The 23586-nt window shown below is 54.2% G+C and overlaps 7 protein-coding genes and 1 non-coding gene across 8 annotated transcripts; 6 read left to right on the top strand and 2 right to left on the bottom strand.

Moving 5' to 3' along the window:
• Positions 1 to 264: 264 nt before the first annotated feature.
• B0T26DRAFT_641520 (uncharacterized protein) lies at positions 265 to 1536 on the top strand (the record flags this gene model as incomplete). The annotated part of the gene is made up of 2 exons (XM_060437350.1): positions 265 to 429; positions 520 to 1536. The coding sequence occupies 2 exons, from the start codon at positions 265 to 267 to the stop codon at positions 1534 to 1536; spliced, it is 1182 nt and encodes a 393-aa protein (XP_060297929.1).
• A 395-nt stretch (positions 1537 to 1931) lies between these two features.
• On the bottom strand, positions 1932 to 5102 carry B0T26DRAFT_739331 (uncharacterized protein; the record flags this gene model as incomplete). The annotated part of the gene is made up of 4 exons (XM_060443696.1): positions 1932 to 3329; positions 3409 to 4220; positions 4278 to 4355; positions 4412 to 5102. The coding sequence occupies 4 exons, from the start codon at positions 5100 to 5102 to the stop codon at positions 1932 to 1934; spliced, it is 2979 nt and encodes a 992-aa protein (XP_060297930.1).
• A 4793-nt stretch (positions 5103 to 9895) lies between these two features.
• On the top strand, positions 9896 to 10699 carry B0T26DRAFT_640781 (ATP-dependent RNA helicase DHX8; the record flags this gene model as incomplete). Its single annotated transcript, XM_060437266.1, has 2 exons — positions 9896 to 10204; positions 10358 to 10699. The coding sequence occupies 2 exons, from the start codon at positions 9896 to 9898 to the stop codon at positions 10697 to 10699; spliced, it is 651 nt and encodes a 216-aa protein (XP_060297931.1).
• Positions 10700 to 10992: 293 nt separating this feature from the next.
• B0T26DRAFT_642523 (cytochrome b5-like heme/steroid binding domain-containing protein) lies at positions 10993 to 11617 on the bottom strand (the record flags this gene model as incomplete). The annotated part of the gene is made up of 2 exons (XM_060437450.1): positions 10993 to 11443; positions 11559 to 11617. The coding sequence occupies 2 exons, from the start codon at positions 11615 to 11617 to the stop codon at positions 10993 to 10995; spliced, it is 510 nt and encodes a 169-aa protein (XP_060297932.1).
• A 430-nt stretch (positions 11618 to 12047) lies between these two features.
• B0T26DRAFT_700957 (uncharacterized protein) lies at positions 12048 to 13400 on the top strand. Its single transcript, XM_060441573.1, has 2 exons — positions 12048 to 12843; positions 12939 to 13400. Exons 1-2 carry the CDS (start codon positions 12327 to 12329, stop codon positions 13091 to 13093), a joined length of 672 nt encoding a protein of 223 aa, XP_060297933.1. The 5' UTR covers positions 12048 to 12326; the 3' UTR covers positions 13094 to 13400.
• Positions 13401 to 18339: 4939 nt separating this feature from the next.
• On the top strand, positions 18340 to 18834 carry B0T26DRAFT_673766 (uncharacterized protein; the record flags this gene model as incomplete). The annotated part of the gene is made up of 1 exon (XM_060439638.1): positions 18340 to 18834. One exon carries the CDS (start codon positions 18340 to 18342, stop codon positions 18832 to 18834), a length of 495 nt encoding a protein of 164 aa, XP_060297934.1.
• A 718-nt stretch (positions 18835 to 19552) lies between these two features.
• Positions 19553 to 19640, top strand: B0T26DRAFT_t85. The gene has a single exon. It is a non-coding gene; the product is annotated as a tRNA-Thr (tRNA).
• Positions 19641 to 20225: 585 nt separating this feature from the next.
• On the top strand, positions 20226 to 23476 carry B0T26DRAFT_700963 (uncharacterized protein). The gene is made up of 5 exons (XM_060441574.1): positions 20226 to 22000; positions 22050 to 22127; positions 22178 to 22350; positions 22405 to 23045; positions 23126 to 23476. Exons 1-5 carry the CDS (start codon positions 20551 to 20553, stop codon positions 23166 to 23168), a joined length of 2385 nt encoding a protein of 794 aa, XP_060297935.1. The 5' UTR covers positions 20226 to 20550; the 3' UTR covers positions 23169 to 23476.
• Positions 23477 to 23586: the final 110 nt, after the last annotated feature.

The following is a 23586-nucleotide window of genomic DNA, read 5'->3' on the forward strand; positions in this document are numbered from 1 at the left end:
TACAGACGGATACCCGACCTTGGGTACGGAATTACTAGGTAAAGTCTATAGTCCTCTGTAGTCGTAATGAGATAAGCGCACCTGCAGCCGTTTGGTCACGCCAAGACATCAGCCCATCCACGGACCTTCCCCGCCCTGCCTGAATTGACAGCTTCAATCTTGATCACAGTCGCCACAAGACCTCTATCCACGTCGTCACCGTAGAACTGCTCGATGCGCACGGCGCAACCAATTGACGCCGGCGCGTCTTGAGACGACAACGTCATGTTTCGCACACAGGCGCTTGCGTCTCTAAAGGGGATATTCCCGCCCATCCACCAGCCTCTGCCCTTGACGCCGCGCGACTCGCAGCGCCTCCTCGACGCCCTCACAACATCCTTTCGCAAGCAGCTCGACAAGGAGTATGGCTTTGCCCCGGACGCCACCGCGGTAGCAGGCGATGGGCCGGCTCTTACCTATCTCCCCTCGGCGCCCGCGGCAGCAGCAGCTGCTGCTGCGCCCTCGATGATGTCCCCGAAGGACGGCGGCAGCCAGAGCCACCACCGCCCGCCGACCGACCGACATCTCCGCGCCATCCTCAACAACCCGTTGTTCAGCCACAGCCACATCCCCGACAAGGCGGCGGCGCTGCCCCAGGTCGACACGGGCCGGGACCCCAAGCTAGTCTTCCGCCAGGCAGTCGCAAAGGGTCTCATGACCAAGCCGCGGGCCCTCGGCTTCCTGCTGACCGTCATGGAGCAGGTCCGGCACTCGGCCGCGCCGTCGCTGAGGGCGGGCCTAAAGAACTCGGGAGCCGGCCTCCTCGTCGTGCAGTGGCTGCGGGCCTCGGGCCAGGAGCGGGAGCTGTCCTTCTTCGAGAGCGGGCACTTCATATGGGTCCTGCTGCAGTTCATGGTCGCCGAAGACTTGGAGCCGCTGGTGTGGACCTGGCTAGAGCGGCTCGCCAAGGGAGACATGCCCGCCGAGTCCAAGAAGCAGGCCGCGCTGAATGCCGAGACGATGCTGCGCCGGCTAGTGTCTGTCAAATGCCTGTACTGCGAACTCGAGGACGCCATCGCCACGATCCTGCGGGGCGAGGCCCTGCTCAAAGCCAGCAACGTGCCCGTGTTCGCCCTTTACCTGAACTGGCGCAACCTAGCGTGGCAAGCAACGGCCGTCTCGTGGAAGTACCCGCCGCCCGCGGCCAAGTCCTTTGATTCTCTGGTCGACATGCAGGAGCGTGTGGCGACGTCGCGCCGCCGCGCCCACGCCAGCACGGAGCTGCTGTCCCAGAAAGCACACCTGGAGCTCCACCACCCGGACAGCCCCGACCCGACGCGCGCGGTCGAAGTTCTGACGAGCGAGAAGACGTGGCTCTTTGACGTGCCCAGCGCCGCCAGCCGCAACTACCACATCAACCTGCTGCAGTCCATGGGCCTCGACGCGGTCCGCCATCTCACCAAAGCGGGCGAGACAAAGGTGGCCCAGGATATTCTAGAGCGCATCTATACGCACCTGGTGCCCAATTTCTCGGACCGTATCATGCCTGCACGGTGAGGGGTGCTGTTTGTCAGACCGCGGCGGGTGATTCACCGCCATGTTCAAGTAGAAATGGCACGGCTAGAATGGCAATTGCCCCGACCTCAAGGTCTTAACAGTGCGTTTGTGTGCGGCTTTCTTGCTAGGGTATTTGACAATGGGCCATTACGTCTGACACAAAAGACTTGTACATAAGGACTTATACATGGCGAGCTTGAGGAATGGAAAAGGCCACTACTCTTATGGCGCCTCAGGTTCACATATCATATACCACACGACCAAAACCTTCTTGAATACTTTTATTTGAAAATTAAGATGAATATAGAAATCTTACTGTTATTCCTCTCCGCGAATTGTTTCCTTCTCTTTTATAGTGAGATATACGCCCGAATTACCCGAGTGGCCGGTCGTATTTATTGATTCCCTGCTCCGTCGTGTTCGTTCTCGAGCCCATTGACCACGCGCAATGCCCGCCTCGGGCTCAGGACGACGCTAAAGAAGCTCGGTTCCTGCCCGTCGATCAACTGCTCGGTCGACGACGTCGACCCGCCGCTAGCGCTCATGCTGCGCCTAGGTTGACGTCCTCGAACTGCTGCTGTTCCTGCCACTCCGCCAAGGCCGCTGCCACTCGCAGGCGTGGTGCCGGTGCCACTGCTGCTGCCCCTTACGCCATCTCCGCCGGCACCAGGCCACCACGCTGTGGGCCGCACAGGGTACGCCGGATCGAAAGAATGGCGCGTGTGACGCGAGGAGGACACGGCCGCGGCGCTGCTGGTGTGGCCACTGACGCCGCTTTCCGGGGTGGGCTGGTCGTCGAACAGCATTTTGGGCTCGGTGGGCGGTATGCCGCCGTAGAAGCCAATTGAATCTGCCGTGCTGGCGCTCGACAGATCGCGCCAGTGGTAACCGGAGCGGCCGCGCGGCAGCTGTTTCTCGTCAATGTAGTCATCGTCGTCGTCGTGTCTGCTGGAAGCCCCTATTGCTGCCCCGGTAAAGACCCCGTCGCCGTTATTGCCACTCATGGTGCTCTTCTTGCTTCCCTTGCGGCCGAAAAATGCAGCCAGCCCGCCGCTGAGTCCGCTCGCCGACGCCGCCGCGGGGCTGTAACGGTTCGCGACGGCCAGATGGCTCTTATAGGCGCGGACTTGGCGGCGGTAAAGCCACGCGCAGTAGCCCAGGTACACAGCTGCGAGGCCCGCCAGTGCGGCAATGATTCCTGCAGCGATCAAAGAGGCACGGCGGTTATCCGACATGCCGCTTCCTCCGTCTACGTTACTACCTCCTTCGCCTCCCCCTCCGGTGCTAGATCCCCCGCCACTGGGCCCCCGCGTCGCAGTGGCGCCCGGCTCCCACTGGGTGACGGTTGCGGTACTTCCTGAAGCTGTGACAGTAAATACAGGTGATTTGCCTGTGGCGAAGGGGCCGCCTGTCGCCGGCCCCGCGGCAGGTGTAGTGGCCGTAGCTCCGCCTGTGCTACCTCCTCCAATCACGCTGGCAACGACGGCTGGCACCTGGTACCCATACGAGTTTCCCAGGACCGAGTTCTCTGGGTCTAAGTCGCCCGAGTGGCTGAGCGCGGTGAACTTAGATTCCCACGCTAGCGAAGAGGCGTTGAACACGTAAATTCCAGGCGATTCGCACGCCGGAGACGTGCCGATGTAGCCACCCACTACGACGACTTGGCCGTCGCGTAATTGGCATGAATGGCCTGCCCTTGCGGCTGGCATGTTGTTGCCTGATTGGTCTACCTTTATCCAGGTAAAGGATGGGATGGACAAGATAAACATGTCAGAGTACTGGATCTGCTCTTTCTGTTTTGGTATTTGTCAGTACCTGTCTTGCGTGCTGTGTGGGATTATATCTGGGATCAAGTAGAATTGAGAGGCTTACATAGGGTTGTAGGTTTTGTCCTCCGTACAGAAATATTTGGAAACTCGAGGCATCTGGGGCTGAGGCAATCACCGCGCAGGGGTTGACTCGAACCTCTGGGGGTGTTCCAGTCGTCTGCTGGTGATACCATTTCGAGCTTGCTATGTCGTAGACGTCGAGAGTCGAAAGATCGTTTGTGAACGTGTCCGCGGTACCGCCTGCCAAGCCAATAAGAACTCCCAGATCGCCCCAGCCTGGGACAAAGACCAGGACGCCATCAGCTCGTTCGGAGAAACCCGAGTCAGTTTGCAGACCGCCCTCGGTGATATTCCTATAGACACCGTCTTCGCCTGCTCCTGACCCGCTGGCCAGCGAGTAGACTCCATTGTTGGTGAAGCCTGGGTGCGTGAACTCGAGGAGGCTCTTTAGGTAGACACGAGCAATCTGGTTCGACCACCCAGGGGTAGTAGACAGGTCCAGGTGGCCACCAAAGTAAAAGCTGAGACCCAGCTCAGGCACTGAAATTCCAGCTCCCTCGGCGGCTCTCTGCACGGGCTGGCCCCCGCCGTCTGAACTATTGCCGGCTGAGGTTTTGGGGGATGTGTATTCGATCCATTTTGCGTCGGCAATGGAGTATCTCCAAGTAGAAACGGGGGCAGGCTCGACAAAGGGGTTGTCAGCAAACTCGCCACCGTAGAGATAGAGACTGTTGTAGTCGTTCCAAAGATATCCCAGCGAGACGGCGGGTGGGCCCGAGGGCTGGGGCAGGCCGCGTATTGCCGGGGAGCTTATATCCCACGATTTGGTGAGGTCGATGGCAAGAAAGTCGCTGTCTGTCACATTATCAGTCGTGTGTATCCCAAAACACACAGGAAGGAAAGAAGACATACTCCAAGTGTCTATGGTCTGATCCTCAGTAGTCTTTACCTGGCCACCATAAAGGTAGAGGGTTCCGTTAAGATGTGCACCTTGGCGGTCGTCAGCATTAGTGTCTTTCATGTGTCTTGGACTAGCATGGACATACTCTGTTGTCCCCAGCGTTTGCAGACCTTTGTCGGGCTATCTCCCCGAGGTTCGAGAACCGGACCAAAGCCTCTGGGTCTGTTGTAGATGACACCGGCGTCTGCGCCGTTTGGCGAAACCTTTTGGTCTCCGTTATAGTAGCTAAATCCTGGGATCACGACGGCAATCAGGAGAGCAATTGTTGATATTCTCGAGATGGTAGAAAAGCTAGTAGGCGGCGCACTCGAGGCTGTCCTGACCCGTGGCCGGCGGCCTGGGCTCAGCTTTGTATACCACGGCTTTTGCGAGGATTCGGAGGTTGGTGTGCTTGGTGACTCGATCTCGGTCTCTGCCTCGGCCTGCCACCGTCCGTCTTCAGAGGGATTTCCATTCTCCCTCCTGCCGTCCTCACTGCCGCCGTCGCGGCTCAGGTCAGGCGTGCGAGGCGGACCAGGCGTACCGGGGGTAATTGGCGACGGCAGCCCCGTGATTTCGCCAAACTCCTTCTCGCTCGGGCTTGTCGTCATGGGCTCGTCCGTTTCCAGCCCCAGCTCCTTGAATATGGATTTCCGGTCTTTTCTGATTTTTCCCATCATTGAGAATGAGGGAGGTCTTCCCGAGCCTTCACGGATTCGATCATTCGTGTATTGGTGGTGAAACTTTGGGCGAGTGGGCTGGCTGGGAGTCGATTTGGGGATACTGACAAAAGTCATGATGACAGAAGAGGCCTCAAGCAGTCAAGCTATGTGTACTTGGCCGTAGGGTGACAATCGCCACAGCAGGGAGGGTGTCGGCTGCGATAGTGGTATCGCCACCATGCAGGCTGGAGGGGGGCAGCACGTCCAGCCACAATCGGTAATGAGGTCACAGCACAGCTAACACCGTCTATCTAGGCATCAATTGCAGCAGCGTTGCTAGGGACGGGAGTATTACAAGCAATAAATTTCAGGCAGCGTTTTTGAGAGTAAAAAAGCGAAGTGGTGGAGTTCTCAGCTTGAGAGTCCAGTCGGGAGCAGGCAGGATCGTGAAACGGATACTAATAGGAGGAAGTCGCGATGGATTTAAAGAGAAACAAGAACTTGGAAAGCGCGTCCCCGTTTTGTTTGCCCTCATCACGACTTCTCGGCTGTCCGGGCTGTCATAGACGCCAGCTTCATCAACCTGCTGCAGATCCGGCCAGGTGAAGCCCATTTCAGGCTAGGTGCGGAGAGCAGAAGCAGAAAGCGGGCGCTGGAAAGAACGTGGCGGGCCAGGACAGGCCAACAGCTGGCGTTCAGACCGCCCAGTGACAAGCAACTGGATGGCCGTCTCCCTAGGAGTCAACGACATCATCGCCTAGGAGGGAAGGAAGGACGGGAAGGGGGTTCCAGACGACACACTGCCCCGCAAGGAACGTCGCAATATAAGCATTGCTGGACATATATGTGCATGGCCAGCCCAGTGCCTAGTCCAGGAGGGATAATTGAATGCCAGCCCTGGATCTCGATTTGGCGCCAGAGGGGGGCTTCGGCTCGGATCATTTTCCAAGTCTGGGACAGCGCAGAGGCTGACAGAAACTTGAAATGGCCCTGTCGTCGACAACGGAGTGTGGTGGTGCCTTGGTCGGGCCGTTGACGTCCACTCAGGAACCGAAATTTGGATCGCGCTCTGATTGGCTCAGGCCGTGTCAATGACCTCATGGGCCCAGACTGCCGACTCCCCCCCCCCCGCGCAGAGCGAGCTTTCACTTCCTACAAGCAACCCTTTTCGTTATGGCCTTCCATCTGTAAATAGGAGACTTGAACTCCATCCGAGGCATTCCGTGCACTAATGCAATGTGCGGTACATTAGTGGTGGGTTGGTTGAGCGTTCCACAGCGTTCCTCTGATGGTCCTTGTTGTAAGATTAGGCCCTAAAGCGGCTCGCTCGTTTGTCTGGCCCGGCAAGACCACACGTGCCCCAGTTAGCGCGACAGATGCGTTGGGCAGACTGGAGCGAAAAACACGAAACCTACAGAGCTTCGTAGAAGCTGATTATGGTATACATGGTACCTTTCGGTGCGGAATGAGCTGAAAGATGCGATTATCCTGTTGGTTTTCATTTTGGCCCATTATTCGCGGCAATGCAGAGGTTGGAAGCCCCCCAACGGTGGAGGCTTGGCATTGCTTGCCCCTCCTTGTGACGACGTAACCCGGCTGGCTGGATGGCTGGGCCCGCACGCGAGTTAACATCGACCTTTTTTTCACCTAGGGAGAAGCTTCCGCGTTCCACACCTCGATATTTAACGGCGCAAACGTAGTGTGATGAACCGCGCCCGTCCTGGGCTAGTCATAATTCTGAAAGTGGGGCCGGCCAGTAGGAATGACGAGACAGGCATGCGGGGCAGGGACCCGCATTTGCTCTGTGGAGCGGGGCACGGAGCAACGGTTTTATTGGCTCTACGGAGTTGCTCCATAGCTCTGCCTGAGAGCAACAGAGCAACAACCTAATTGGGCCGCTCTAAATAGATATATACGACGACCGTAGCCACGGTCTTAGATAGTTCTTGCTTGGTTCTTCAAGCAAGCAATACACATTCACTGCACTCATACACTTTGAGTGGCATTCCGATTTGACTGTATTACCCGTGCGATAGGAGCTTGCCCTTTGTTCTATCTTCATAATTACCAACCCCAGCATTCTGTGGAGCCCGTGCTCCCTTACAGACAGACTGTGAGGACCCGTCCACCAAACTGGCCCTGAAGCAGCCAGAGCCGCCCAGAACCCACGGGCCTATCAGAAGCCTCCTCGAGGCCCCACCTACCCCACTGATAGATGCAAACTTATTCGCGAGCACGCGACGCGTTGTCGGACTTTTCCTTCTTTCCCTCCTCAGTTTAGAATCTTCGTCGATAGCACCCAATGGACTGAGTTCACCTCAATGCCTTGCCCTGGTCGTGACACAGACGACCCTAACAGTCGAGTGGTTTGTAATACGTAGTACTCCTTTATATACTAGCGTACTAACTCGAGTCTCCCTTGAAGGTAAACGTGGAGTTCCTTAACCCGATCTGCAACCACTCTTGCACGGGGTGCGCTTGGTGCTTCCGCAGGTGGTCCCTGCCTAAGATCCGCGTCGTGCTTGAAGAGGTTGAAGAAGGGTGTGGTTCCGGTAGCTTCCAGAACCGCGGTATTATAACTGAACTCTGCGCTTAGTAAGAGGTCAACCCAGTCATCTTGTTCAAATTTGACGTAGATTCTCAGGTAGGTTTCTAGAATCTGGCTGAGCCGCTTTGTCTGCTGTTACAATCTGGACAACAGGTCCACGGAGCTAGGCCCGGCCTAGGATTGTGGGGGTCTGGACGGCAGGTAGGAGATGACAGGAGACAAGGAGTATCGTGCACAGATTGCGAAAGACAGGCTTTCAACACACAACCAATGTATGCTTAACCAGATGCATTGATAGCTGCAGAACCGTTCTCCAGAGAAAGCGTGCTGCTAGCTCCTATATAGAACTATGAGCAACCAATCAGAGTTCCTGCCTTACATGCTCAGTCGTGCTCAGTCCTAGACGCACTGATCCCCACTGAGCTCCCTGCTCAGTGCGCTCAGTGGGTCTCGGCACTGATCCTACTGAGCTCAGCCATGCTCAGTGCACCTTGGCAATGGCCCCACTGAGCACTCCCTAATTGGATGCACCTTCTCTTAGCGAGAGCCCCACCCTAAGTGCCGTTCCAGCCAATCCGCAGCGGGCGGGCAACGCCCTCTGCACCTTTGAACCAGGATCGTAACATCTGCCTATCGGTTTGCGGGTGGTATGATGTCGAAGGCTTACCTCTCGTTATTATCTCTTCCGTAAGAGTCTTCCAGAACTTGGAGACGAATAGCTTGTCTCTGTCTATAATGATCTCCCTTAGCCAACTGTGTTTTGACCCGATGTGCTTCTAAAAGACCTTGGCGAACCGTACGGTATCCCAAGTCTCTTTGAAGGGTACGAAGTACAAATACTTCGTGAACCTATCTATAACTACCTAAACCGCGTCGTAGACTACGTTCGTGACTTGGTCCTTCGAGGGTAGTAGTTTGGTGATGAAGTCCATAGTTATCGAACTAAATAGATCTTCCGCGACTGGCAGTAGTTCTAAGAGTCCGTACGGTATATGCCGTTTTGCTTTGCTCTTGTTGCACTCCTCGTATTCCTCTAGTACTTCCTTTACCCTAGATCTAATCTTGGGGAAGGTCGTCTTCTTCCTCTGGAGTAGTAACTCGGAATTGGTACTTCCTCTCGTTAGCCCAGTCCACTCGGTAGACCATATAACAATCGGACCAATCCTCGATCGGGTGGCGTAGCACATTCCCGTCTTGCTTGAAGAGCGGTAGAGATTCTATTTGCTCGCCCTTGACCCAATGGTCCGGTCTCCGGCTAAGAGCATCCGCCCTGGCGTTCTCCGTGCTCTTGATATGGTGGATCTTAAAGTTGAATAGCGCGAGGAACTCTGCCTAACGTATCTATCTACCGCTGAGTTTCTACTTCCTGGCCTATTGGATAGAGGTTGTGGTAATCGGTGTTGTTGAATTGCGTGTTGCAGGCAGGCGGAGCGGAAGCGTAGGCTGGGGAGCCAAGTGCAGGGTAGATCGCAGGGAACTGTGCCTTACGGTCCAGTACAACAATCAAAACCTAGGAGTGTAAATGAGTACTTGGAATAGGCAAAAGCAGCAGGTTTCTTGACGGCTTCTCATTTTTAGCATGAGGCTTCAGGTTATCAACAGTTCAACACTCATACTTGCAAGCTCAAGTAAATCGATTTCTGCCGCATTAGACTTCGTTATACGGCCCAGAGAAATTGCACAGATCATAAATTCAGAGGTTCATTACTATGTGCATTCTCCCATATAAAGAAGTCTGATTCACAATGAAACCTCGTCCAGGCAAGAATTAGAGAGAAGACGAAGCTTGTGAGCTGGGTGGTAGCCTCGGCTAAGATTACTCGCGGGTGTTTAGAATACGACTCATTCCACTCTTTTCCATGCCTAGAGTCTATATACACCGCCGAGAAATTTGGGGCTTTGTTGTCAAATACTCATTGAATCAACCACCGCGTGCCAAAAATTGAGGTTTTCTGGGGACTGCCTCATTTCTGCCATTTCTATTTTACAGGATATACATTCTTTTCAGGAATTCGGAGGCTTAGACCAGGGGCAGGTTAGTGGCGCTGCGCCAAGTTGCTCAGCCAGTCGGGGCTGTTGTTGGCCTGAAACAGCTGAAATGCAGCTGAACTCGGCTCACTCATGAGTCACGCCGTGAAGTGAATAATGAAGAGAGAACTTGCGCCAACTATATCGTAGCTATAAACTACACAAAAGTCGTGCGTTCACAGTCTCAAGAAGCTTTTCACTCAATCATTCATCAGTCCATTATCCACTTGCCACAGTTCTACAATCTCAACACTCATCGCAAGACACGCTCGCTACCACGGAAGCAGCAAGGCAAAAATATCTCACGTCCACTTGCACTTTCAATTTCCCAAATCAGCCACAACACACAACAATGGAATCCACCACGGCGCCGACCTTGCCGGCCTCGCCGCCGCCGTACCGCGAGATACGCGCGCTGTTCGATGACGGAACAATCACGGTGTACCAAGCGTACAGCGGGACCATCGCGTCGGCGGCCGTGGCGGCGCAGCGGCTGAACGCGTCACCCGCGTTCAGCACCACGCGCATGACGTGGATCAAGCCGAGCTGGGCGTGGATGCTGTACCGCGCGGGCTACTCGCACAAGGACAAGGGCCAGGAGCGCATCTTGGCGCTGCGCATGAAGCACGCCGACTTCCTCTCGCTGCTCGAGAAGGGTGTGGTGGCGCGGAATCACCAGCACAACAGCCGCCGCCGCCGCCGCTCAACAGACAAGGCCGAGACTGAGATCAAGGTGGGAGCCCCGGGCGGCGATGGCGATGCACGTGAAGGAGCAGCAGGGGCCGGCATGGTGGAGGACAGCCAGTCATTGCAGGTGCCCAGAGAAGGGAGCATGCTGCCCCAAGTTAGGATCCAGTGGGACCCGGAGCGGACGGTCCGCCTCGAGAAGCTCGGGCACCGCAGCATCCAGATCGGCGTGCCCGGCGCGCTCAGCGCGCACTGGGCCGAGAATCTGATCGTCAGCATCGAGGACGTGACGCAGGCGGCCCGCGACCTGAAGAAGGTGCTTGACGAGAGGCCCAACGTTTCAGACGACGAGCTGGTTCGGCTGGGGCTGGTCCCGGTCGAGAGGCCGTTCCCGGTCCCGGAGGAGCTGCAGCGGGCTCTAGGCATGATCCTCCCGCCACCATCTGACTTGGATGCTAGTGAGGATTAGGTTCAAAGAAAAACTGCAGGTACTGTTAGCTACTGATAAGGCGCCGGAAAAAAAAGATAGAAGCTCAAGGTTGATCTATCTCAGGTCGCTGGCTGCTCGCATCACGTCTATGTTTTGCCTATACTTATCGCGAGAAATATCCCCACCTGCTACTTCAGCTTAAGATTCCTTCTCCTTCCAGCCGGAAAAAGCTAAATTGCGTCCAAGAAGAGCAAGAGTCGAACGCCGCCGACGCCATGCTTTGAGAGGGTCGAGATCATTGCTGCAAAGTGCCTAGCAAGACGCCCAACCCCTCATTCCTTTTCCTCGGCCACCAACTTGCCCACAACGAGATACTTCTCGCTGAACCTTTCCTCCCAGCCCTGCAGGGCCTCGAGCTCGTCGCGGCCCAAATCGGCCAGCGTGTCGAGCGGGCCGCCGAGGTCCTTGGTGAGCATCTCCTCGTCGAAGCTGCCGCAGGCCAGGCCGCGCGAGGCGTCGCGGCCGGCGAAGTTGGCGTACGGCCCGCCGGGCCCGTAGAAGTTGCGGCCGCGCGTCACGTCGAAGACGCGGCCCCGCACCGCCAGGTACACGGGCATGTTGTTCTCGCCGTTGAAGGGCAGCAGCGTCCGCGGCGTAAACGTCTTGAACACGACGGCAGGCTCTTCCTTGGGCAGCGCGGCGGGCGCCTGCGGCTTGACGAACGAGTAGACTGTGTACAGGAAGAGGCTGAGCAGCATCAGGTTGAGCGGCGTGAAGAGGGAGCTATTGGAGGGCGGCAAGCAGGCCAGAATGTCAGCAGACAGGCATCTCAACTCGACCGGGACTGTATAATGAATCTCGAGAAACATAGGCTTGACTTTGCGCCAGGGTTGCTTACTTGGTAGCTTCGGCGCCCTTGGCCGCTTCCTGGGCCACTCTCTTCTCGACGTACTCCATCGCGAAGTATAGCTTCGGAGGTTGATGGTGGGGTCGGAGGTCAACGGCAGGTAGCCTGTCGGGGGCGGATATCGATGGCAGGCGATTGGTTGCGGTTTTTACTGCGTCAGTAATTCGAGGTGGGCAATGCGCGCAGATTCCGAGATGACTGCTAGTCGATGTTGGAAGCTTCTTCAACGGTGCGACACCGATCGGTCTGTCCGGACTGCCAGCTGCTTGGTGATTGATGGTCCGAAAAATAGCAGGGAATTTCGTGCAGGACAGATAGTGCGTTTGACAACGTGAATGCGCCGTTGCCCTGCAGGACCCCTCGGAGGCGCGGGTCCCACCGCAGCGACCTGAGGAGCTCGGCATCCCCGCATTGAGACTGCGAGCAAGGGGTGCCACGGGCCCACCAGAGCTGCTGCGAACCCCTCTGTCCCACCACAATCTTTCATCTCTACCCCGTCAAATGCGGACATGAAAGGATTTAAGCGTTTGCAGGGCCGAGCCCAGTTTCCGAGCCCCCCCAGCTAGAATCACAGCTGGATCTGTTTCTTTTTTTGCGCTAAAGGCGGGCACATTAAACATTTGCTGGCAATGAAGCTTCGCTGCTTGCGTGCGTGTCAGGGAGCGGGATCTCCGCAACGTCAGATGGTCAAGGATCTGGCTGCAGAGCTTCGCCTCATGGCCAAGGCGCCAAGGACGGTGATAGGGCGTCGATTGGTGGATGCCATCTGATAGCCTCCAATGTCTCAGAGCCCCTCGTCTAGCCCAGCTGAGAACCCGCATCCCAGGGCAGTCCCACTTGAGACGCGCATATATCCCTCACGGCCAAGGACACGGGAGTCGGGATAGGTACTTATATCTAGCACATGGCCGCCCAAATCACCACCTTTGGCAACTGAAACAACCCAAGACTCGACGTTCAGACCTTTGGTGCCAACTTTTCAGTTTTCCCCACACAAATAGACCCCACAGAGCAGATAGGACAGCCATGGATCTCTTCAACAAGTTCGCCCAGCAGGCCACCTCGGGTCGCAAGGACGACGAGGACGAGCAGAGGCAGGACGAGCAGAAGTCTTCGGGCGCTGAGGGTCTGCTCGGTAAGCTCAGCAGCTTCACCAACGGCGGCAAAGAGGACAATGACAAGGAGTCCTCGGGCTCCGGCAACCTGCTCGACAAGCTGCATGGCCTGGCGGGCGGAGGCCCGGAGAGCGAGAAGAAGGAAGACGGCCTCGACAAAGGTACGGATGCGGGAATCCCCAACACACCCCTTATGAAGTGCTTGGTTTGGTGGGTCAAGAGCTAAACTATTCTTCTTTCTTCGTCTCCCGGTTAGGAATCGACTGGGTTCAGGAGAAACTCCTCAAGCAAGGCGCCCAAGACAACGAGTCCGCCGCCGAGCAAGCCAAGGACAAGTTGATTGCCGAGACCATTCGCGATCAGTACAAGAAGCAGTTTGGCAATGATTTCCCCATCAGGGACAGAGATTAGGGCGCCGCTTAGGTTAGTCGGTCGTCCTGGCTGCGGCTGTGCTTTGCCCGTCGATTATTTGGGGGTATCGCGAGTTTATATGATCTCCTGTGTATCATTAATTACGAGTTACTCTTCCAGCCAGCACTTAGTACTGAGTCGGATGATCGGAAGAATGCCGAGATTCCATTCCTTCACCGTGATTATCAACTGACTCTCGTACCACTGTCTACCCGGTGTTATGTTATCCCCAGACTTCTCTTTAACAGGATAGAGGGAGAGCCGGCATCTCTTACATCCCCGATGAATTCAAGTCGCCCACTGCTTACCTCAGTATACCAAAAAGGGACCGTTGGCTAATATGTGGGGTTTCATCATCTTATCCTTTTTTCAAAGGCTCGTAAGAGACACAAAACAGGCCACCGCCACTGCAAACAAGCCATTCAGGTTTCAATGTCGAGCAACCATCCCCTCACAACAGTCAAAGGACTTGCTAAAAGGCCATAAAAGCCATAGTTAGCCCATTTCGGACTCGATTGGCACTTATCACCAAGTGAGTAAGTGACCAAGAATATGCGTATATAAATATCTCGCAAGGACTTTGCCAAACAGGGCTGCGCGTTTTCTCAACAACTTCGGATAGCCATCCCTCAGCCCTAACCAAGCTCTTCACAACAGCAACACTCTTGATTTCAACCCAGGCACTCATAACACCACTAACCTTGAACCGCACCACAATATGCACTCACGATTTGGAGCAATAGATTTACCGTCGATACAACAAGCTTATTGACCATAAATGGATCAAAATTATTTCGTGCCCCAACCGCAGATATTGTGGCCGTCCCCGGCTCCGGTAAATCCACAAGATTATATATCTTTGCGGCTGCCAGTATGTCAGCTAATCAAATGAGCTGACGACATGATTATGGCTGTCGGTCCATATTGCCATTAAAATGCCACAGTAGTCCTATTTCCCCTAATTTCCATTTCCTGACTGGCAGCAGGAGCCACCACCAAAATAATGTAAGGATAAATCTTCCGCCGATTCCTAGCTGTAGGGAACTTGCTCTCTCTAGGACAACTTCTACAACACACAATTACCACAGTTACAATAACGTCCATCAAAAACAGCAAGACTCTAACGCCCAGATATCTAGCTGGCTACCTTCGCTCGATCAAGCACAATCTTCTCAGACACCATCGTAATGTGCAGCTACAACTTGGAGAAATGGGTGTGCCGCCGCTGCGGGAATCTAATTAAACTAAAGCGGATCAACAAGCTTCAGTGCAGCTCGCCTCGCACCTGCGGAGGTCCTCGCCTCCGCAAAACCGAGCAGATTGAATGGCTGTGTGGCTAGTAAACGCAGCATGCGGCGATACTAAGACAATCAATTATTAGCTGAAATTTAGGGTTCGTCCATATCGCAAAACATAAAACTAGGTAATTATGGGTCTTAATTACGTCTTACTCTTCCATCGGTCATAGAGTCGAAGTTCTTGAAGATAATACCCTCGTTCAGTTGCATGTCGTCGAGGAAGTACTATCGCTGCTTGGGATTGTGCTTCAACTGGAAGTTTTCGCCAACGTAGTAAGAATAGATCAAGTCGTCACGAGGTCTGCGTATTCGACAGAACGGGCGTCGCATACGGCGAGCAGCATGTCTTTCACTAGCCTAACAATCGGGCGCCAAACGCTGTCTCCTTGCTTAGCTGTCATCTTCTCTGCCGAAATAAATGGTAGAGGTGAGGCTAAGTAGAGCTCAACTTTAGAAACCTACTTAACCAACTGGACCCGTCGATCCCGAAGGGTGTCCATGGCGCCCTTGAGGTGAAGTTTGAGCCTTGTAAAAGCGGCATGAGAGTTTTGGTCTATAGTTATGGACCGATTAGCTGGCAGGTGATCCAGTCAGATGTGCGTCAATTGACAAATACCTGTATAGGCCGCTCTGCCTGGAGGTCGAGCTTCATTCTACTCGTATGGCACCTCCGGCGCTTTGACACGCCGCAGCTTTCACGGCCAGATTCCATTTATACATGGTGTACTATGGCGCAGCTAGACTGCCGTACAAGGCTCGGTATTTTTCACTCTTTCCTTCGACGGCCGAGTGTCCGAGGCCAATCGCTAGAGTTCAATGTAACATCATAATTATAGTGTAGAGTGCAGAGGGTAAGGAGGACACGCATTGATCCGACTGCGGAGAGCTTGCTACAAACTACTGGGTGGCAATTACGTGTGCTTATGTGCAGCAGTCAAGCCTCGTGAATCATGCATGACTGGACAAGAATGCGGGCCAGGCTCCCGAGACAGCCACCAACGTACGGCAAAATATCAAAGCCCAATCAACCCCGCAAGCCTTGAATTTTAGAAATCCACGAAAGGTCAGCCAAGTGCCTTTAGTAGGCACCTGGCCGGATTAGATATAGCATCCGTTCCATTCTCTGTGGGCTCCGACACTCGAGCACAGCCAAGGCTTGGGATGTACCGCAAGCTCAGACTACCCGTCCCCGAACTCGGATGTTTAGGTTCGGAACTCGACAAGGAAGCTAGCGAAAGCAAGCACCGCTTCAGAGCTAAAACCTAGCGGGACAGAGAGCGCGGGATTCTAGTTGAGGATCAGGCTACCGCGCTTTTCGAACTCATCGAGGACAGGTTAGCAGCAAGCCTTGGTACCAGAAGCCTGATGGCATTGGCCATGACAGCCAAAAACCATGCGCGGCCTGCGGAGTGGTGCCAGGGAAATGCATTTGCACTTCCTTTTCAGATGGAGGTACCGCCACCTTTGAAGGTGGATAACTCATCTCTCTTGTCCGTGTCGTGGTATTGTTGGTGGCGCCCTTGTGTTCCCTCCTTTCCATAAGACTCATTTCAATCAAAGCAGGCGTGGGTGGGAGCCGGTTAGAGACACGGGGTTCATAGGTCGTCAAACAAAGTCCAAGCTCTTTTTTTTTTGATAGATCCACGGGAAAGGTATGCGACCGTAGATGTGAAACCAGAGCTATTGTTGTCCAAAGTGCCAGGCAGCAGGCCTCCATAACATATGCCTGCTGGTGCAGCGACAGGGCGGTGGATTCCAGTTATCGGAGAAATTAAAAGGGCCTTTCTCCTTGCGCTGAAGCCCGGGTTTCCTGCCCGTTCCCGCGGCCCATGTGTGTTGTAAAAGATGGCCGAGTCGTATGGGATACCTTGATTATGTACCAGGTATTTCCGCTAGCCAGCTTAGCGGGCGGGGAGATGAGTGAGAAGGGCATTTCTCCTCTGTGAGACAACAAGAACATCGTTGCCAGGGGGCGTGCCAAAATAGAAGTGCTGTCGCATCTCAAGACTTGACAAGAGGTCCATGTTCGCGACCCATGGCCGAACAACGAAATCGTCAACTGCCAGTCCATCAAAATCTTCAAGTTGGCCGCCACCAGGCCACCCGCAGGGTTGATTGGAGCAATAATGCGAATCTGTGCCCTGACGGAAGGTAGCTGGACGCCGCTATTGGCTGTTGTGATAATGCTGAGGCCGGTTATCATGCCGACGCCGACGTCTAAGTGGTTGAAAATGTGCGGAAACAAGGTATTAATGGTAGATGCAGTGTCGTTCAGAACTAGCGATGGTTAGAGAAAGGTCCAAGGTAGGGATTGCTCTCGTAGTGTAGAATGATAAACTTACTCTAGCCTTGGACGACATGGTCTGCAACCCCGCCCATGGCTGGGTTGAACCGGACTTGGGCAAGGAGCTGTTCATGGTCTTGCGGTCAGCATCATGTAAACTGTAATCAGTCAAAGGCGCGACGAAGAACGAGGGGCACTTACATAATGATAACCGGATAGTTGAACACCTATCTCTTTATATTGAGCCATCTAGCCCGACTCCCCAACCCCGAGTTTGATGCTGGGCAGGTCATTGGAGGGCATCACATGAACTGGAGGGGGAGTAGAACTAGTGCTGTCCGTAAATTTCGCCGTCCCGTGAGGCATTTGACGGGTATTCGACTGCGGCTACGTTGGACATTAGGAAGCGAAATTGGATAGAAAGGAAGAGCTATCTAGGTAGTGAATAGAGTGGGGGCTTACATGACGGAAACCCCAATCCCACGTATTGGGCTTCTTGCCCTTATTATGAGCAATAACGGCAGTTTCGTATTCATTACCAGTACCATATTCGACACCGTCCCCGAATACCCAGATACAGTGCCTTCCAGCAGGAAACGTTTTACCGGCTTTGTAATACGCAATCACTTTGTCGTATTGCGTCGCGGTACCTATTCGGACTCTGGTGAGATTTCTTGTTCTCTAGGTCCTTGACAATATGGGCGATCTGGACAGCATGTGCTTCATTCCCTACATCGTTGAGAGCGGTGGTCAAACCGCCTCTGCTACTCTGCGGCAGACATGGTGGACTAGAAGTGGTGGTAAATAATGTTGTTGATTTACGGAGAAGCTTATGCTGGAATGAGATTTTCGATACTGGTTGTAGGTGAGGAACTATGTCTTCATTTTCTAGATATCAAGCCAAATGGCCAAGCTATATATACTATTTCAAGAGAGTTATCAACATTGCTGTAAGTCAGTGGATCGGTCCTCGCCCAGGCTGATACGAGTCAACCAACAAAGACAAATTTCAAGAACAGCACATCCATCATGTCCCCTGTGCCGCCATCCACTCACACCGCCGACATCTATTTTGAGGCCGAACAACCGAATCAATCGTTTCAGTAATCAGTATCCAACCTAATTAGGCGGATTTGGTCTCCACCTGAACCGAAAGATTTTGTCGACATACCATACCTGCCACTTGTGCCGTCACCTTGTTTCACCCCCGAAACCTCTTTTGAGGTCGAGAAGCGAGATCGGCCCCTTTGGTGCGGCCTGGTGGGTTTGTCCTCGCCTCAGCCGATAAGAGTCGGCCAACGAGGACATTTTCCACTGAGAATACACACACCGTGTCCGCCACCTGTGCCGCCATCATTTCTCTCCATTGGCACATTATTCGAAATTTAACAAGTGAGTCAGTCTCCAAGTCCAACCGGTGAATTTGTCCTCGCGTCAGCCGACAAGAGTCGACCAAGAAAGGCCTTCCAACACGCCACATCCGCCTAACTTGCCGCTATCGTATTTTATTAGCGCTACGGTTGAGTTGCCCCGGGACCTTATTTAGCGCCGTCACGAGCGCCTACGAGTTCTTAACGCTAAGCTTCTCTATCCAGCCTTGCGGCTTATTCACTCAGTTTTCAGTTCCAAGTCCGAGTTTGTATCAACAAGCAGCGAAAGAAGCCATGGCCGAGTCTCGCTTCCTCCAGCCCCTGGACCTGCCCGAGCTTGATACCGGCTCCGGCTCCGGCTGTTGCATTTTTGCTGCTCTCCACTCCGGTTCCGAGATCAGCCCGGAAAATAACATGGCCCACAAAGGCGTTGAGACAGCAGCAATGACGACAAGGTCAACAACAACAACCACGCACCGACCAGCCAGCCACACGAGCCTCGAAATGAGCGCCATCACACGACTATTCTCCCTCTTCCCATCCAACTCAGTGGCAGCAACAGCACGCAAGCTGCCGGCGCCGCTCATGGTCGTCACGACGCTACTCCTCGCGCTCTCCACACTCCCTACCGCCGCCGCAACGCCAACAAACGCAACAACAGACCTAACCCAAGACGCCGCCCTCGCCGGCCGCGACGGCATCGTGTCGCCCGGCAGCAGCTGCGGCGGCTGCGAGGGCCAGTGGAGCTGCATGACATCGTCGTGGCAGCGCTGCGCAGCCAGCCGCTAGTCCGTCGTCATGTAGTGCGCCGACGGCACCCACTGCGCCCCCGCCGGGCTCACGTACGACTTCCGTGTTTTTGATTCGAGGCCGGGCGCCGGCGGCGGGGTCATGACGAGCGGCGGCGCGCCGACGGTTAGCCTGGGCGGCGCTAGAGGGTCGGTGAACTTGTTGGCTGTGTGGGCGGTCGTTTCGGGGGTTTTGTTCGGTCTTTTCTTTCTCTGAAAGGGCGGAGGGTGTGTGTGTGTGGGGGGGGGTTGTTTGTTTTATGGTCGTGAGGGTGCTTGTTTGTTTTGCATTCATGAATGTGCTTGGGCGTGGTTTCTTGTGTCTGTCTTGCAGGGGAATGGAATTGCGGGTTTGGTGTTTTGGATATTTTGATTAATTCACTGCAACCGACATTTGGAAGAGAAGCTGGAGTTTTTATTGTATACTAGCCAAGTTACTGGAAAGAGTCATTGCGAAGTCGATAAAATCATGAGTCTCTAGTTTCTGGTGTGTTAGATGCTGAAATGATGTTGAGAATGTGGATAATTTTCTCAAAAATTGACCTAGGCTATTAATTACGTTAATTTATTTCTTAGTCTCAATATGTGGAAGAGAGTTTTGTGTAATTAAGAGGTTAGATTTAGAGACATGAAAGGGTTTAGCATCTGCGTGCTTCGTGCGAGACTCGTCACCACATCTCGGGCCTACATCACCACATGTACTATGAAACCAATATATCGCCCGCGTGGCTCAGTGGTAGAGCGTATCACTAGTATTGACTCAAGTCTTCTATGATAAGGTCCTCGGTTCAACGCCGAGTGTGGGCATTCCATTCCCCTTCATAGGGATCGGTCGAACCACATCTACTTTAGTAGAGCGATCATTTTAACTTTTGCTCACAGGTTGTTCGGCTTGGTTTTGCTTTCGGAACTATACGATAGAACTTGGGCCTCACCTTTGTTATATTGGACGACAACAATTGGATTTCAAATGAATCGATGCCACTGAGACGGAGTTGGAGCACCAAAATACTTAAACTAGAATGTTCACACAGTTCGTGCCCGGCCTGTGACTTTGTACCTTGCCAGCCTCGTGACTGCCCGACCTGGGGTTACCTTGATTGCCAAAGAAAGTCGCGCCCAAACCCCAAATTCTAGACCCGTTCCTCAAATTTTGGGAGCGGTACTTGACAGCGCTGGAATCGGTCGCATAACGGTGGCAGTGTTGACATGGAAGTTGAACTCGTTTGAACCTGGAACCTATTAGGTTCAGCCCCTGTGGCCCGTGGGGTGGGGTGCAGCACTTGGGCGGTGTTTCTTCGGCAGATTAGGTCTCCCAGGCCTGTTGCCTGCCGCTCAGTAAGAGCCTGGCCCGCCCTGCTGCGGCTGGCAGCAGCACCCCCACCAGGGCACCACCACGCGTCCGCCCGTCAACCGACCAAGCTCACTGCCCAGCCGCGGGAACGGACTGCAAAGGTAACTTGCCTCCTCAACCAAAGTTCGTTGATCCAAACACAGCTCCGCAAGTTCTGGCTAGTCTGGCACCTGCACCAGATAAGGCGGCTTATTACGCGTGCTTGGATTCGCTGCAGTGTTAGTATTACTTGTGCTCGAGCCCCTCTTTGCGTCTCACAAGTCAACTTCCCTGGTCATCGACGCCAACTTTTGCCCCTCCTTCGGACACGTCGTCGGATAACTCGATAGCCCTGAGGCGCAGCCTTCGCTTCAGCTTTCTTGTATGTCTCCTTACAACCAGACATCCGATTTGCCGAACCAATCCGGCACCCTAGGCAATGTCCCGACCTCGCAGGGCAGAAGCCTAGGCCCATCTCCAGCAAGTCAGGCCAAGGCGCCCCCGCACCAGGCTCCCGCCACCAGTTCGGCGGGCGGCGCCGACGAGGAAGACTTGTTAGATCTTAGCGACGATGTGCCCCCGAATAGATCCCGGCAGCTGGCGCAAGATCCTCCGGGTTTTCACGGCGGCCCCGAGCACGGAACAATGTTTGACGACACCACAGACCTTATGTCTTCTTCGACTGCCACTTTGAAGCCGATGACCTCCCCCACCGCCACGACCGCCACACAATATCTCACGATTGATACGAGGACCTATGTCGACCCTACCCCCCCGACTCCTGCTTCCTCACAGCCTCCCTCGAGAACCCCCTCAAACGCCGCGCCCCGGTCGAGAAATGGCTTGGCATCTGACGAGCCTTCGCCCACTGGGTTCGATGCGGCAGATGACGATAAGAGATATGCTAGCGAGGATGATCAAGAGAGTGGGTCGAGATCAGAAATACAGAGCATAATGGAGCAATTCAGCGAAGAAGGCGGCGGGCCGGGCGCCGATGAAGTCATGAGCCCGAGACTAGAGATGGCTTCCCCGCTGCTCGGCAGCCCAATCCAACATCCGCCTCGAAAGTCCAGCTTAGAGCCCCTCGCCCCCAGCATTGCCCAGCAGCTTCAGGATACCCAGACTCCCCGGCTTTCCATAGCTTCATCTGCTAGCATCCGACTCAAGGAGAAAGAAAGGGATGACTCGAGACCCCCTGTTCCTCCTAAGGACGAGTCGGTTCATCCTGGCACCGCTGCGAGTTCACTGGATAATGTACATGGCACTTTAGATCCGCCCATGTCTCCATCCGTATCTTTGCATCGCCCGCCTCCGCCAGAGCCCGAGCCCGAGCCATCATTGCCCTTTGACTTTCATCGGTTCTTGGAGCAGCTGCGCAATAAAAAGGCCGACCCGGTTGCACGATACCTCAAATCATTCTTGGCCGAATTTTCGAAACGACAATGGATGGTTCATGAGCAAGTCAAGATAATCGGCGATTTTCTTGTCTTTATCGCCAACAAGATGGCCCAGTGTGAAATCTGGAGAGATGTGACAGACGCCGAGTTCGATAATGCTCGTGAGGGCATGGAGAAGCTTGTAATGAATCGTCTCTATACCCAGACCTTTTCTCCAACAATACCGGCACCACAACCAATCCCAGGAGCGAAGCCAAAGAAACGTGGCGGGGAGCGACCAATGGGCCCAGGAAGGCGAGGTCAACACCAAGAAGATGTCGAGCGTGACGAAATTCTCGCCCAAAAGATCAACATTTACGGTTGGGTGAAGGAGGATCACCTAGACATTCCTGCTGTGAGCGAAAGTGGGAAGCGGTTCCTGAAGCTTGCGCAACAGGGTTAGTTCTCCAGCCCGGAAGCAAGTCACACGTCACTGACCAGCCACAGAGCTTCTGAAAATAAAATCTTACAGGGCTCCGCGAGACAAGATCATCTGTGTCTTGAACTGCTGCAAAGTCATATTTGGTAACTTTTAATGAGACCTCTAGTGTATCTGCTTCGCTGATTCCCATCAGGTCTACTCAAACACTCCAAGTCCGACTCGTCTGCAGATTCTTTCATGCCGATGCTCATTTACGTTGTGCTACACGCAAACCCGGAGCATTTAGTCTCGAACGTCCAGTACATTCTCAGGTTCCGGAACCAAGACAAGCTGGGCGGAGAAGCTGGTTACTACCTTTCATCGCTGGCATGTTTACTCTTATGTCCCCTCTTGTGAATTCCAGGCTAATGACGAATTTAGATGGGGGCCATTCAGTTCATCGAGAATATGGACCGGACCACGCTTACTATCACTGATGAAGAGTTTGAGGCCAATGTCGAAGCTGCCGTCTCAGCTATCGCAGAAAAGCATCGTGCTGAATCCCCTCCGCCACCGCCACCTCCATCAGAGAAGCCGGCTTCTTTGCACCCACCTGGCACTGGGGAATCTGGTCCCTCGTCTGCTCGCCCCTCTATCGACGCAGATGCCTCTCTCCGCCCTGTAACCCCCCGTCGCTCACTGTCATCCAATGAAGGTCGCGACAGCGGCGAGCACAGCGGAAACGACGAGAAAGCAGCGATTACCGGCCTGCTTCGGTCAATTCAAAAACCGTTGAGCACGATAGGTCGCATATTTTCTGACGAGCCGTCCACTTCAGGGGCGGGCCCCGCCGTGGCGAGCCCGGCCCGTACGCCGCAGCCGGAGCGCAACGAAGGAGATCTGCCCACGCGACAGAAGCTGTCAGCTGAAGATGCTGCAGCCCGGCAGGCAAGTGCCGAAGCCGCTGAAGCGCAACGGCTACATCGTGCAGAGCATGCAAATGTGGTAGAGACTTTGGCGGGCATGTTTCCAGATCTTGACCGCGATATCATTAGTGACGTCGTGTATCAGAAAGAAGGAAGGTAAGTTGCCCCGCCCCTCGACATTTCAGTCAGCCATCATCTACCAATCTGTTTTACTCGATAACTGACTAGACTAATAGGGTTGGGTTGGCTGTCGATGCATGCCTTGCTCTGTCTTCGTGAGTCCATTATATGCTGTCCTTGACCAGGGTAAAATGGAATCTCAAAGGAGGAGGTACCAACCACGTATATGGGAAAGGAGGGAGCTTGCTGCATTTCCGCGGGTTTTCGTCGTCGTAGCGAGCATTGAGAGAGGATTAGCGGCACGTTAGTTGAGTGTTTTGTTATTTCCCCTGTCACATCTGCATAGGTTAAGGCCAGGTGCAACAGGATAGCGGTTGTTCCTCTTAGTCCAGCAACATAACCTAAACTATTTACATGAGAGTCCTATATTAATATACCCAATTTCTTTATCTTTATTTTATAAAGAATACGGAGTCCAAAGAAGGTGGTCTCTGTGTACCTGTCCAGATTGTGATGTGTTTCGAGTGAAGTGTTTGTCAGGTTCAATCGTGGGTTCTGCTGCCTGGGTCATAGTCAC

Source organism: Lasiosphaeria miniovina (genome assembly GCF_030549165.1).
Source record: "Lasiosphaeria miniovina strain SMH2392-1A chromosome Unknown B0T26scaffold_3, whole genome shotgun sequence".
Lineage (NCBI taxonomy): Eukaryota > Fungi > Ascomycota > Sordariomycetes > Sordariales > Lasiosphaeriaceae > Lasiosphaeria > Lasiosphaeria miniovina.